General features: G+C 37.8%; 1 protein-coding gene across 2 annotated transcripts in view; it reads left to right on the plus strand.

Moving 5' to 3' along the window:
* MFSD2B (MFSD2 lysolipid transporter B, sphingolipid) overlaps positions 1-14,669 on the plus strand; it is a 38,258-nt gene that overhangs the window by 2,956 nt on the left and 20,633 nt on the right. For both annotated transcript variants that reach the window (XM_055713121.1, XM_055713122.1), the window contains exons 2-5: positions 2,543-2,659; positions 6,610-6,734; positions 10,720-10,843; positions 12,863-12,941. In XM_055713121.1, the coding sequence (XP_055569096.1) occupies positions 2,543-2,659; positions 6,610-6,734; positions 10,720-10,843; positions 12,863-12,941 (445 nt within the window). The remainder of the gene's footprint in view (positions 1-2,542; positions 2,660-6,609; positions 6,735-10,719; positions 10,844-12,862; positions 12,942-14,669) is intronic.

The following is a 14,669-nucleotide window of genomic DNA, read 5'->3' on the forward strand; positions in this document are numbered from 1 at the left end:
ATGGAATCACAGTAAGGCTTTAAAAAAAATGCATTAAGAACCATGAAACTGATAAAGAAAGGGGTACTGCCTACCACCTGTAAATTTAGATCTTGGTTGACTGTTTTCTATACCACAACTTTAATTAGACTAATTCTTGAGAACTTAACATTCTTTGTGTTATAATTTTATTTTTTTAATAATATGTTATGAGAGGCATTTACTTTTTCTGTTATCATGGCCTTAGCTATCGAAAGGACAAGAGGCAATGATTTTAAACTGAAAGAGGGACACAAAGAGGAAATTTTTACAATGCATTTGGCAAGGTGCTGGAACAGGTTGCCTAGAGTAGCTGTGGATGCCCCATACCTGGAAGTGTTCAAGGCCAGGTTGGATGAAGCTTTGAGCAGCCTGGTCTAGTGGAAGTTGTCCCTACCCATGGCAGGGTGGTGGTGGGTGGTGGACTGGATGGCCTTTAAAGGTTCCTTCCAACCCAAAACATTCTGTGATTCTATGACAGCTACTAGGGAAAATAAGTGGGAAAGCAGCATTATGGATCTAGAAGTTTTTCTTAGGTTGTTTTGGGGGTTGAATGGAATACAGGATTTTCGTAGTAGTGGTTTATATCTCTTGATTTCAGCTGGAAGTCATCTTGCCAATGCTTGGAGATCAGAGGGGAAGGTATCAAAGGAAAATAAACTTTTAAAAGTAATTTAACTTCTCAGAGGATGGAGGTGAGGCTAGGAGAAGGGAATGATTAAAAAATAAAAGTATGATAAAGTTTAGAAGTGTACAACTCCTGGAGCAAAGCTCAGGATGACTGTGTTGTGAGTCAAGCAGACATGATTCTGTGGACCTCACAAGTGTAGTAAAGCCCACGTTTAATAAGACTTATGTATGAAAAATTGATAGTCACTTTGTTCAGCAAATATGTATGCAGACTGCTGTGTTTAACATCTCTTATCAAATTAAATAGTAGATTGTTCTGTTGAAGTCTGTCTTATGATTGTTTATCACTCTTCTGTTTTTTTCCTGGAAAGAAGAAAATTGCTAATATGGAGTATGAGTGGGGTCTGCTGTGGGAATACCATCTTGCAGCTTGTGCCCTGACAGTGTCCATTTGGGCATAGTAATGGGATGCCACTCCTCCTTCCTTTTTGTGTTTCCACAGAGAAAGATGTCCTGATACTCGTGCTTGCTTGTTCACATCCACTCGCATAAAACAGTTCAAAAGAAAATGCTTAGATGATGAAATGTGTGTAGATCTCTGTGTAGAAATCTAAAATTTAACAAAACTGTTAGGTAGTAAAGGTGATGGTACTTAGTAAATTTAAAAACGTTCAGAAATTAGGTAATGCATCAGAATATTGTCATTGTGGTGGATCTTGTTACTATATTTTTGTTTTTATCCTGATCTAATGTAAGAATTAAGGGCTTGTGTAGCACAGAGCCCAAGATTAACATTGCTGATGCTCTTCATGTTTCCTGGCTCCTGCTGACAGCAATCTTTAAAGAAGGATTGAAAACCTGTAAGTCTAAATTTGAGCTTGATATATTGCCCCTTTGAAATGAACGCAAGATTAATGAAGAATCATTTTCTTCCTATATTTTGAATTTTATGGCATGAAATTAAGTTTTAAGATTTTTTTTTTAAGGCTTTCTAGTATTTTAGAACTTCTATTATTGGAAAACTGTGTTCTTCATTAGACTTTCTGTTAGACTACGTGCATTCTTTGTCTTTTAATCACTGTTGTGAAACCTTATCTTCAGCTTTTATCTTACTCTTATTTGACAATTCTATTAGAGAATATTCTTGGATGCTTATGGTACTTTTCAAACATCAAAAGGCAAATGAGAGAGCACAGTTTTGCAAAATTTTTTAGAGTGACTTAAGAGTCCTTCCTGAAGAGGACTTGGGCCCCAAAATTACTTTCCCTATTATGCCAACTTTCACAAAAGATATAGAAAAGCCAAGTCAAAAGGAAGATGTACAAAATCAAGTGATTTTACCAGGGTCACGCCAGCATTTTGTAACAAATAAGGAAGGAACAGAGCACAAACGTTTGGGATCTATTCAGTCTGTGTTTGACTATGGAACTTTCCTGCTTTGAATGTTGTCGAATTACTGTGGTATGAGAGTATATATAGGTTATTGTGGTCTGAAAGATTAATATAAGCAATTATTTTTTTTAAATAAAAAACTTTTCAACCCTTAAAAAAAAAAGTATTCAAAGAAAAAACTAAGCTCATCTTGCTTGTTTGCAGACTTGTTCCTTTTTAGTAGCTTGCAAGAAGGTGGTAGATAAGCATAGATTCCCTTGTAGGAACACTGAAATCTGTTTTTAGGGGCTGAATTAAGGAACAAAGCCATTAAAAGTCAAAGCAACAAATATCCAAATGCCTGTTGATGATAGGGGTTGAGGTTATATGGATTTTAGTGGAATACTTGTGAAGTAAATATCTGAATTTGGTGTTAACCTTAGACTTTAACCTCATGAATTCTGTAGCTTTTAACTTGTGTACCTGTTTTTTCTCATCATGTGTTCTCCTTTGTTTTGAACAGGAATACAGGCTCTCGATCTGCAGCAAATTATGCTATGCAATAGGAGGTGCCCCAAATCAAGTGGCAGGGAGTGCTGCTGCTTTCTTCCTACAGATCTACCTGCTAGATATAGCCCACGTAAGTAGCACAAGAAACCTTTACAGATTGTAGTTGTACCTCTACTCTGATGTCTGCTATGTCCCTGGAATGATAAAAGGCAAGTTGACTAATAAAGCTTTTAAATTGTCTTATTATCTTTGCCTCTAGCTGTTCAGTGCCCTGGAAACTATATGAACTTGTCCAGAAATATATATATATTTATTTTTTTTCACTAGTTTCCTTTCTGTCTTGAAGTAGCCATTGTTTGCTCTTGGTTTGCGATCATCAGCAGAGCTTTAAGCACTGTAGAGCTCACACACTTGCAGACTAGAAAAAGCAGTTCTCTGTGTCAACAGTCAGAGTGTGTAAGATATGAGGTCTGAAAGGTTAATAGCACCATGTTGAGGTTGTGAAGTTTTGTTAGTTTGGTTTAGTTAAAAATCACTGCAGCTGCATCCAGTAGTCAACATAATTTCACATAAATTTTACTTGGTTTGTCTAGGATAATTTCTTTGCAAAGAAAGCAGAGTTATCCTTCCTGAAGGTTCTTTGCTTCTAGTCTGTAGCTTTCTGGTGTAGAAGCAGATCTGGTAAAACAAAGCAGTAGGAGTCATCCCATTCATCTGACTTTCAGCTGTTCCAGCTAGATTTCAGGACAGCAGAGAAACAATGAAAATCAATCTATAAGCATTTTTTACTGTTTTGGATTGTCTTGTATGTCTGTGTGGTAACTAGGTGGGACAGATAAAGTTACAGGATAGAAAAAAGGACTTTAGGGAGAGGAGGCAAAATTGCAGGGACCTTGAGAACAGCTGTAGCTGAAACTACATGAGTGGCTTTCAGAACTGATGACTTTTTATTTGCTGGAAAGAACAGGAGGTTCCGGATTAGACACTATTATCCATTTTATCCATATTATCCATTTGCTGTTTAAGATGCAGAAAGACAGTATATCAAGATGTGGGGAGCAGAGGCATCCCAAAGATTGGATTTATGGTTTTCCTACAAAGTTTGATACCAGAAGCTGAGGTGTGACTTGATAAAATTGGAAACATAATAAGGCTGGCATGTAAAACTGGTATCTTGATTGTCTTGCTGAGATCAAAGTCACAAGATCTAGAAAAGGGGCCAGTTTTGGACAGCAGTGTCAAAGGTGTCAAGTGGGTGGTGTGGGGTCTGAGGAGTTGGAGGTGGAATGGGTAACCTAGAGATGCAGCAGGGAGGTGGATGCAGCTCTGACTACAGCTGTTTCATGCTTACATCAAGGATCAAGGATGGCAATACAAGCCATTGGAGGTGATGAAGCATGAACTGAATGAGAAAGACATTAATACAGTTTTCCCAGGGTGCTTATAAATATGGCAATTTCCCCGCTCTCTGATTATCACAGAAATAGAAAATTCTTGAAGCTAGGCACTGTTTATTTCTTTGTTTGTGTAGAGTATCCAGAAAGCTGTGGGTCCCATTCTTGCATCTTTGGGCACTACCTAAATAAATTAATAATAATAATAATAATTATTATTATTTTGTTAACAGGCTCCTACTGAAACCAAATAATTTTGCTTAATGTTTGTAATGATACACTTACTACTTCATTAAAGGCCTTAATTATTTGTTCCTTGATGGTTTAGTTTGTTCTCTGAAGTAATCCTGCAGGGACAGGATTTATTTCAAAGCCTGATAAACAGCTCTGAAATCCTGTGGTGTTTTCCACATCTTTTCAGGGGAGAGCATGTAATTTTATAGTCACTACCTGGATTTAATTCTTTCCCACTTAGAGGGCAGAACTGTTTTAGCTCTTTGAGAGACTGTGAAACTCACTAGGTGTAATTGTTCATATGTAATCTGGATCCTTCCTAAGAAAAGTACATTTGTATTCACTTTCTGTAGGTTACAGGTTTTTCCATTTGATTCCATGTTCCATCTAAATTACCTGTATAAACTACTGACATATAAATGTATGTCCACATAGTACCCTTGAGTCAAATTACTAGAAAGCACCAAAACCTCTGATAATAGATAGGATCCTGGTCTTTATTCCTTTTGTGATGGGTGAATTTACCATATTTTAGCTTTTTATTAACACTGAGAAGTTTCTGGCATTGGTGCTGACAGACACTGTCTACATTTAGAAGCTAAAAAACGCAGCCAAGGGATATGTAAGCCCATACTGATGATGAAGACAGGGTGACTACACTGATTCCACTCCTAACATAAGAGAGGTTTTAATTTTCCTCAAGACTTTCTTCCACCTCTGTTTAACTAATACCCACTGCCTTTCTGTCTATTCCAGTTATCTGAACAAAATAAAAATGCATTACCCACCTAATTTGAAGTTTTCTGTCCCTGTGTCCCTCATAACTGCAGTATTTCAACCCGTCTCTCTGACTGCTATTTTGTTCTTGTTTTGGCTGACCTGTCTCTTGAGCAGTAGTGACTTCTGAGCAGTTCCAGTGCAGCCTGTGTGGCAAGTCTGCCTCAGGGCTGGTGGGCTACTGGCCACCCTGGCTGTGGGAGGGCACAGGTCAGCAAAGGTGGTTGACGTGAACATCAGTAAACTGCTGTAGGACACAGCCCATCCCAGCCTTGTCCTACAGTGCAGCGATAGGATGCTTGGAGAACCACTGTCATTTATGTGCTGGAGACTACCATTCACAATCCTTCCCTGTTTGTAAGCTTTCTAGAGTGGAGCATGTGCCTTGGAGCTGGTGGTGTCAGGAAGACTGGCTGTCCCTGCAATTTCACGTAATTTGGTCTAAAATTTAACAGGTTTGATTACAAAAGTACATAGCACCTACCTTTTACAAAGGTCATCCAGGACGTTCAGAGTTTATTGCTTCCTTCTTTCACCTCTGAGGAAAAACCTACAGCAAATTCTCTGTGCCAGTGACCTGCACTAGCTGGAAGCAATGTGATGCTGCCTAGGAGGCAGTAAGCTCTGCAGAAAAGCAGAGGATACTAGCTCATTTGGTGTAGCAGCAGCTCCATTGGCAAGGCTTCCTGATGCATTGGAGCACCAGTAGCATGAAGCAGCATACAGATGAAGGGGTTTTGTCTGCTTTTGCTGTTTAAGCCACATAGACTGTTTCAGCATTCTCTCTCGAGGTTGATTTGGGGAACATTCATGTTTATATAGATTTCAATGACTTTTTTTCAGGCCTATAGTTTCAGTGGCATGAACTGAGCGCTTGGAAGGGCATCCACCTTTTCTAACGTTGTGTGATACAAATTCCTAAGCTCTCCACAGATACATCTGAAAAATAACTACATTCCTTGGGATAAACTATTTCTATAAAGGCACTTAAGTATGCTCCTCCTGGGTTAGTTTCAAAGGGTTTTCTACTTGGCCATTTTATTCTTATGTAATCCGTGAACATTTGTCAAGTAAAATTTCTTGGACATGTGCTGGCAGCTTTGATTTGCACAGATGTGCCTTATACAGTTCATTTGCCACAGCTCAGTTACGAGTGGATAAAGTCTCCTGTGCTACAACCTCTTCCACAGTCGCATGCCACCGGTTGGCAGCCTTGCTGGGTAATCTCCGGAGATGAAAAACCATGAACATATGTAAACAGCTCCCTCTAGTTTTTTCTAGATCAGGTCAAGATAAAGATAGTGGGAAATTGGGCTGTGTGCAGGACAAAGTGAGGGGATAATTACAGAGGGGCTCTGTTAGGTTTTATGACTAATACAAGGACTTAAGGCTACTATTTGACTATCTGGCTCATTTTTCTAGTTCCAAACACATTAATAATCTCTCCTTGCACTTTTCCCCTCTAATACTTTCTTGCATGGTGCCTGTCTCAGTGTCTCGTTTGTTTGCTATGGGTAACCAATAATAATTTCTATGACAGCAGCAGACATGTTTTCTAAATGAACCGTCATTATTCTTTAAAACACTGCGTTTTTTTCTGGAAAGTTGCTTTATTCTATTTCATTGTACTGTGGAACAATGGCTGTTGTTTACAGTATACTGTCTGTACTTTCAGATTACTCCATTTCATGCCTCCCTGGTGCTGTTCATTGGCAAAGCCTCAGGTGCAATTACTGATCCTATTGCTGGCTTTTTTATTAGCAAAAGTAGATGGACAAAAATTGGCCGGCTCATGCCTTGGTAAGCATAAATGTGTACATATATTTACATATATATATATATGAATATTGTGTGTGTGTGTGTTGTGATCATACATTCACCTCATTGAATTACTCGTTTTTCTTTGCCTGTTTCCCAGACAACAGTGATTGTATTTATTCTTTATATATATAAAATCAAAAAGAAAAATTGTCATGTTGTCTATTTCCCTTTAACCTGCTCACCCATGAAAACACAGACAAGATTTTCTACCACTGGAGACACAAACAAATAAAGCCAGAATGCTGTGTTGTTAAGCAACTTGGAAGCTCAGATCTAAAAATTTCTTGAATCTGTGGCTGAAGTTTCATCTTTGTCTAGATTCCTTTAGTTTGGTTTCACTCCTCCACAAAGTTTGAGCTTGTTTCTACCTGTGTCCTTGTGTGCCTTCACTTCTCCCATTAACCTTCCAGGAACTCCATCAACTTTAATTCTCTAGGCCTTTTAATTCAGTAAAAGACATGTTCATACATGTGGAACAGATGTGACACCATGGCATTGAAGTAACCAGTACTGTCATGACACTGTTACATTCTTCCTTACAGCAGTCATTCTGGTCCTGCTTCTATTACATCCCCATAATCAAAATACTTGATAAAAAAATCACCATGATTTTTATAATGAATGAAATTTTGATCAACATTTCTAAAGGGACAGTGTGATGTTTCACTGTGACATACTAGCCCCTGTATGCACTCTAGCTAGTACACTTGTACGTGGGTTGTCCATGAGAACATAAGGAGAGGTTAGAAGAATGAATGTCGCTCATATAGGAAGGAGATTGACAGGTGTGAAGCAAGAAAATTGGAAAGGATTGGTCCGTGTTAGAGGAACCCAAGCTCATCTATACTATAGGGCATTTATTTGTTGGGCCTTTTTTGTATTTTGGAATTTGAGAGGAAACTGAGTAGTTTGTGAAATACGGAGTCTTTCATCAGTGCTGTCTCTCATGCATTATAAGGAAGTTGTGTGTGATATTTTGAATTAATGTAACACCAAAATTTTGATTCACGACAAAAATCCAAAACTAGATGTGGTATCCTGAGTAAAGAAGTAGAATTTTCATGGGGGAAAAAAAAGCCCATTTTTTTAGCTGGTGGTTCTCTTGCTGTCTTGTGGCTTTAGGGCTACAGAAACATGTCCATGGGCAGCTTATATCTGACAAAGAACAGAAAGCAAGTATGTATTGGAAGAAGGCTGAGATCAGCCGCTCTTGGCCCCGGCAGGAATGGGCTCTTCAGGTCAAAATTAAGCTTTTTTTCAAGAGCCCCACGGGGAAAGAGGAGCTTGCTGGTGTTTCTCTTTTCAGGATCTGGTTTGTGGCCAGGTAAATGGAGTGCTTTTTAATGAGCACTGAATTAACTAGTAACAAAGTTATTAAATAAGAAAATAAAGACATTTTAATACAAATGCCACTAGATGTATTCTGTTGGGGTTTTTTTTTTTTGGTTCTCTGAAAATACTGCAAATACATGTGTTTATTGTTAGTGTAAAATTGATCATAGAATAACTCCCATCCTAGTACAACCATGAACTTACCAGACCTTTGCACTGTAAACCAGCTACTGTACAGCTTGCAGTTCTTACAAGAAAACTGCTTATATAACTCTAACTTTAAATACGTATTCATCAGACAGCTGCTTTCTTTCCAGAAGGATTTTGTCTGGGTTTTTTCGTAATCGTAATTTTTTTCATGGGAATTTTGTTCCTACACTTTGGAGGTCAGATCATGTTAATACAAAGCAAAAAATGGATCTTCCATAACTTAAGAACATTTTAGTATTTTGAAATTCTGCCCTCTTAAGTATCTAGAGTGAAGCAGTAGAATTGGCTCAGTCAGAAAATCTTGCCAGCAAAGCAAGAACCTTAATAAAGGTGGTGAATGTTAACTATAGCTCAATACTGTACTCAATATAATACATCATCAATGGCTATTGATCTCTTCTATGTAATGTCTTTAAAAGGCATAAGCAGACATTGACTTGAAATACACAAATCTGGTCAAATATTTTGTTAAAGGACATAATAGTAGACAATTAGATATTCAGCAACTTCAGTAAGGCTTTGAAAATTCACACTAATGAGGAAAGGAAAATGTGGAAAGAGGATGAAAGAGGGGAAGAATACTAAGAGGGTTATTGCTGAAAAGTTGCATGAAAAATTGATTATGAAAGTATTTAACTGTGGTGGCTTTATCTGGACACCAGTTTGAAAGATCTCACACTTTGGAGAGGAAGGTAGATTCCTTGAGTTGTGTTAGGATTTTACCCTTATTTGTGTTTTCCATTGCTGACCAGCTGTGGATGAACTGTGGCCTGGGGACCAGAGGGACAGAGAATACCAGAACCTGGCACTTACCTTGTAAATGCTCAGTTCCCGGTGATGCTGTCCATCCCAAAAAGCAGCGTGGGAAAGCCATTGTTTTACTAAACTATTTACCCGCATTACTCTTTTGTATTCCAGGTTTTCAGTTCACGATTGCAAAATAATCAGCTGACCCCTAATGTCAGTAGTGCTGTTGTGAAGGGATTAATCTGTTTTCTCTTTTACGTGTTTGGATATTTTTTGTTAGGATCCTGGTCATCTAATTACATTGTTTATTGTCTGATTTACAAGAATACAGGAGCCCTGATTCTGTTGCAACTAGGACATTTAGGAAATAATAGCATCTGATCACTTCTTTGATATCATAGAGTTTGACAAGTGGTGTTTGCCTGAAATAGTGTTCAAACTAATGCAATTTGAAATAGCTTTCAGACTAACACAATTAATTGCTGGTTTATGTCAATGCCCGGAATTCAAATTTCAGTGGTTCATTTTTTAAGGCATCTTCCTCACCTGAAGATGATCCTTTTGTGTTTGAAGTGATTAGGAGTTTTGCTGTTGAGTTAAATGAAAGAAATGATCATATACTCAAGAAGATACAGACTGTAGGAACTTCTGCAGTGGGCTGTCCATTATTTTTTATGCTGTTTTCAGCATTTTTAATATCAACATATTTGCACTTGCCTGAAGTAGCAATGAAGAAGCTAAATGGAGAGGAAAACTGAAGGCATTGAAATTGGAAGAGGGAATCCTTAATAATAAGTAGGCTTATGTAAAAATTAGAATCATAGAATCATGTAGGTTGGAAAGGACCTTTAAGATCATAGAGTTCAACTGTTAACCTAACACTGCCAAGTCCATCACTAAATCATATGCCTAAGTGCCACTTCTGCAAGTCTTTTAATACCTCCAGGGATGGTGACTAAAGCAGCTCCCTGGGAAGCCTGTTCCAATGCTTGACCACCCTTTCAGTGAAGACATTTTTCCACATATCCAATCTAAACCTCCTCTGGTGCAACTTGAGGCGGTTTCCTCTTCTCCTATCACTCGTTACTGAGGAAAGGAGACTGACCCCCACCTGCCTACAGTCTCCTCTCAGGCAGTTGTAGAGAGCAATAAGGTCCCCCCTGAGCCTCCTCTTCTCCAGGCTAAACAACCCCAGTCCCCTCAGCTGCTCCTCTTAAGACTTGCACTCCAGCACCTCAGTGTCTTTTTTGTAGTGAGGGGCCCAAAACTGACATAGTATTCAAGGTATGTGAAGACATGTGATGACAGAGCTTAGTTTTCAGTGGTTCTTTCTAGTAAATGTGTAGTCTGAGACATGTACTAAGGAACAGCACTATAGGTATTCTGTTACAGTGCATGTGCAAGGTAATTGTGTCTTACTAACCTAAGTATAGCTGTTTTCATCCAGATTTGCTGATTATTTTTTTTTTTCATTTTATGGAAAGAGTTGTATACATTTTATATTCAACTGTTTATTTAACACATGCTAACGTTTAATACTTAAAAACATGGCATAACTGTAGTTAGAAAACTGCACATAAAATAAATTACATTATATTCATTATTAGCAGGAAAATTTAATGTGTTTTGCGATCGTTATGTTGAGATTGTTGACATGTCTTAATCTTCTTTGCAGGATGCTGGCATGTACACCCTTCACAGTAGTATCTTATTTTTTTATGTGGTACTTGCCTCCTTTTGTATCAGGAAGAGTTGCATGGTACCTGATTTTCTACTGCATTTTCCAAGCACTGACCACAGTAAGTTGATTACAGGTCATGATGTTCTCAGGCAGCAAACAGGCAAGTTACTACTATCTTAATGCATTCAGATCTAGTAAACTGAAATTTACCAAAATCTGATGTTTGATTTCAACTTCTAGTGGGTTTAAGGGATAGGTAGATGTCCTTTTATCAAACTCTCTGCTCGTTGATGGCTTCTGCCCATGCTTTCTCTGGCAAATCACCTGCTAATTCAGGCAGATTACCTCCAGGCACTTTCATTGGCAGTGCCCTAGATATTCAACTCATTCTTGTATAGATCCACAGAGATATTCAGATTCCTAATTCCAGTTAGATATCTCATTTCTCTTAACTTCTGTTTTCAGGAGCAGATTAGGAGACCAAGTAGATTTGTGGCTCTAATTTGTGGAGGGGTTTAACTCAAACTAGAAGGCAATGAAAAGTCAGGGTACCAGAGCTGAAACATACTGATAGTAGTATCATAATATTTATGCCTGGTTAGAAGAGTTTGAACACACACATTTTTTAGTACAGCCCAGAACTTGCAACTTTTATGTAGAAGCCATCATTTCAGTGAAACCCAAAGAACTCTTGACACATTCCATACTGTACACATAGGGGTTGCATCACCCTATTTTGCCTTGTGGCCAGTATCAAGGTGAAAGAAACTATCTTCTTTGCAAAGCTGTATCACGCAGCAGGTTAGGAGTGGAAGCGAGACAGCTACATTGCAATTTATATCCTAGCTGACTGAATGTCACTGGATCACGTTTTGAGAAAGTGGTTCCTAGACATTTAAAATGTTTGTATTTCTTGTTTGACTTCTGGCTTTTCTCCTGTTTACAGATCCGTTGGACCTGGGAATTCTGTATTCCTATGTTAAGCTGGAATGTTTCTCTAGGTCCTTTTTTTCCTCTTTAGAAAGATGGTGCACAGGATGTTCATAATGGCTTAAAATAATTTTCTATTTGCTGTCTTTTGAAGGAAAAACACAGGTTTCCCATAGCAGGGCTCTGAAAATGTAGACACTTGCCATGTTTGATGGAGGTGAATGGAAATGCATTTCATACGAACAGAGTAGGGTGCAGATTGTGAGACTTAGTTTACCTGGCTACAGATCTCTGCAGTGGTGGAAACACCACAAAGAACTTGATTGTTCAGACAGGTTCATGTTCCACTTCCACTTCACAATAGTATATGTTCCAACACTTTTGAAGTGATTTTTATTTTAATTCAGCACTGTGAGGATGAAGTCCCACTCACATCATGACCATCCAAAAGGTCAAGCCTTTAATGTTCAATAGTTATTTTCAGTGAAGTACTACTGGGGATAAGGCCTCTTCTGCAGGAAAAGAGGGGCTAATTTACTCAGCATTCCAATAAATATTGCCAGTGCATTGTTTCCACCAAGATTTTACAGCAAGGTATCAGTTGTGTACTAGATACAGTGCTGTAAAATCAAAAAGCAACGCTCCTCATCTACCTTTTTGCCAGTGCATGGACATAGCAATTGGGTGTTTCTACATATTCTTAACTCAAATTAAGAAACGTGTGGAAAAATGGTGCTGAAGACCAATTAGTTTTCACAATTACCTCCTGAAATTGCATAGTGATACAGATATTTGAAATAATTTTGGGATTTATACAGTTTTCTGGCTTGAATAAATTGGAAAAATGTATTGTCTTCATTATGGCTTTGCTTCCTGTTAGTTAGCTTAAGCTAGAAACATGATAATCTTCTAGTGCAAAGAAAGCTAGATTCTTTATAGCCTAGTTATGAAGGACGTTTTCCCAAGGAATCTGAAGGAGCATGGCATTACTGGTAAAGCTTACTGATAATTTATGATTTATATTATGAAAGATACTTTTTTCCTTTTATATGCTTCACAAATCAGAAAGAAAAGACAGGTCTTTGTGCTAAAAAATATGGTGTTCGAAGTAAGTGAATTCAAGGTTGCATTAAACCATTTTCCTGGATATCAAAGGAATACAGCATTTACCCTGACATTTCCTAAGTGATGTTCTTTCTTTGCGTAGTTATTCCAGGTACCATATTCTGCCCTCACCATGTTTCTCAGCACAGACCAGAAGGAGAGGGATTCTGCAACAGCATACCGTGAGTGTGATCTGGACTTTCTCATGTGGATTAGGGCTGAGTTTTATTTTAAATTGTTCTTTATAGGAAGATCCCTAGTGGTTTATGTCCCTAAAGTGGACTTTTGTATGAGATTTTTAATATCTGATGAAAACTGTTTTGTCTTGTAAATGCTTCCACTTCTCTAGCTAAATAGGAGACACTGAAGTTTTATTTTCTCAGACTGTCTGATTAGCTATAAGCTCTTTTTATTACTAGCCAGACAAAACAATAAAAATCACTCTTACCCAAGCCAGGGTAGGGGAGTAATGATTTCATTTAAAGGTGATTTGTAGGGGAAAAACAAAGTGATGATAATCTTTAACATTCAATTAAAGAAAGCCTAAAAGTAATTTTGAGTATCTTCTTTTTCTTCTTTTTTTTTTTTTTTTGGTTTGAATGTCCTTAGGTTTATGTGTTTCATGTTATAAATTCAAATCCCAGCCCTGTTTTCTCTGAAAAAAATTCTAGAACTCATAGAACAAGACAGTTAACCTCACCAGAAAAGGAGAGTAATTTTGTGTGCATGTTCACACCAACTGAAATCTCTCTTTTTATTTCATCTGTGTTTATTTAATTCTAACATACGCCAGGTAGTTTAAGGACAGATCTTGCTGTGATATAACTAGCACTCTGACTTGTATTAGTTAAAAGAATGAGGGCTTCCAGACCATATCTCTGGCTCTTCAACAATCAAAACCAGACAAAGTTTTTGCTTTGAAGCAAATCAATCAGACCAAAAAAAGTGCAATGAAAATATTTTTAAGATTTCCTGTACAGATCGTAAATTGTAAGAACAGTTTCTTCCCTTCCTACTCTCTTCAGCTCTGTTATCACGCCTTCTTTGTTATGTAACTGCTCTCATGGCCACCAGCATTAAGCAGGGTAAAGAGAAAAGAGTCAAATACCACATGAAAAACTTTTTTACATCTTAACTTGTCCTTCACTGTTTACAATAACTTGTAATTTTTATGTTGCATCTGTTTTCTTTTCCTGGCAAGAGCCCTTTTCTCTTCCATTAGTCCTTCTAACCCTCAGCATACTTGCTTGAGTACTTTGAAAACTATAGACCACGGAGGCACAATGAAATGGCCAGAAGTGCTAAAAGAAAACATGTCAAATTCTGGATACAAAATCCCCTGAGCAACCCAATCCCTTTCCAGCCACACATGGAACAGTTGTAATTTGCATTATCATCAACTATCTCAAGAGAAAGTCTGGGGTAGCAGTCACAGGACAGGACTAAACAGCGGGAGATTCCAGTTGTGTTATATTCTTTGGCACTGACTATATTCTGAGTCATCTGGCCTAAATTCTAACTAAATCCATGTACCTAGTGTCTGTTGTCTAGTTTTATGTCTTCAGAGGCTGTGATCCAAATAAATATGCTTTCCTATTGCTAGCGCCATGCAAGGCTTCATAGGCATGTGAAAACCATTTGATAAAAGCTGTTGACCTCCATGTCTGAGAGGTGTTATACATTTATAGTGTCATTTTATTGTTCAGAAAGGGTTTAACTTTTTGAGTGTACAGCTGTTCTTCTAAGCCAAGTTAGAGTGGTGAAATGAACCACAATTTTGACTTTTCAAATGTTGGTATTTTTGTATATTTTGAAATAATATTTGTTTGGAGCCAAGTTTTCTTGTAATGGTTGTGATTATGTGAGACTCTCCTTTACACTCTCTTTTTTTGAACTAGTGTTTTACTTAA

The sequence above is a fragment of the Falco cherrug genome, chromosome 6, assembly GCF_023634085.1.
Source record: "Falco cherrug isolate bFalChe1 chromosome 6, bFalChe1.pri, whole genome shotgun sequence".
Lineage (NCBI taxonomy): Eukaryota > Metazoa > Chordata > Aves > Falconiformes > Falconidae > Falco > Falco cherrug.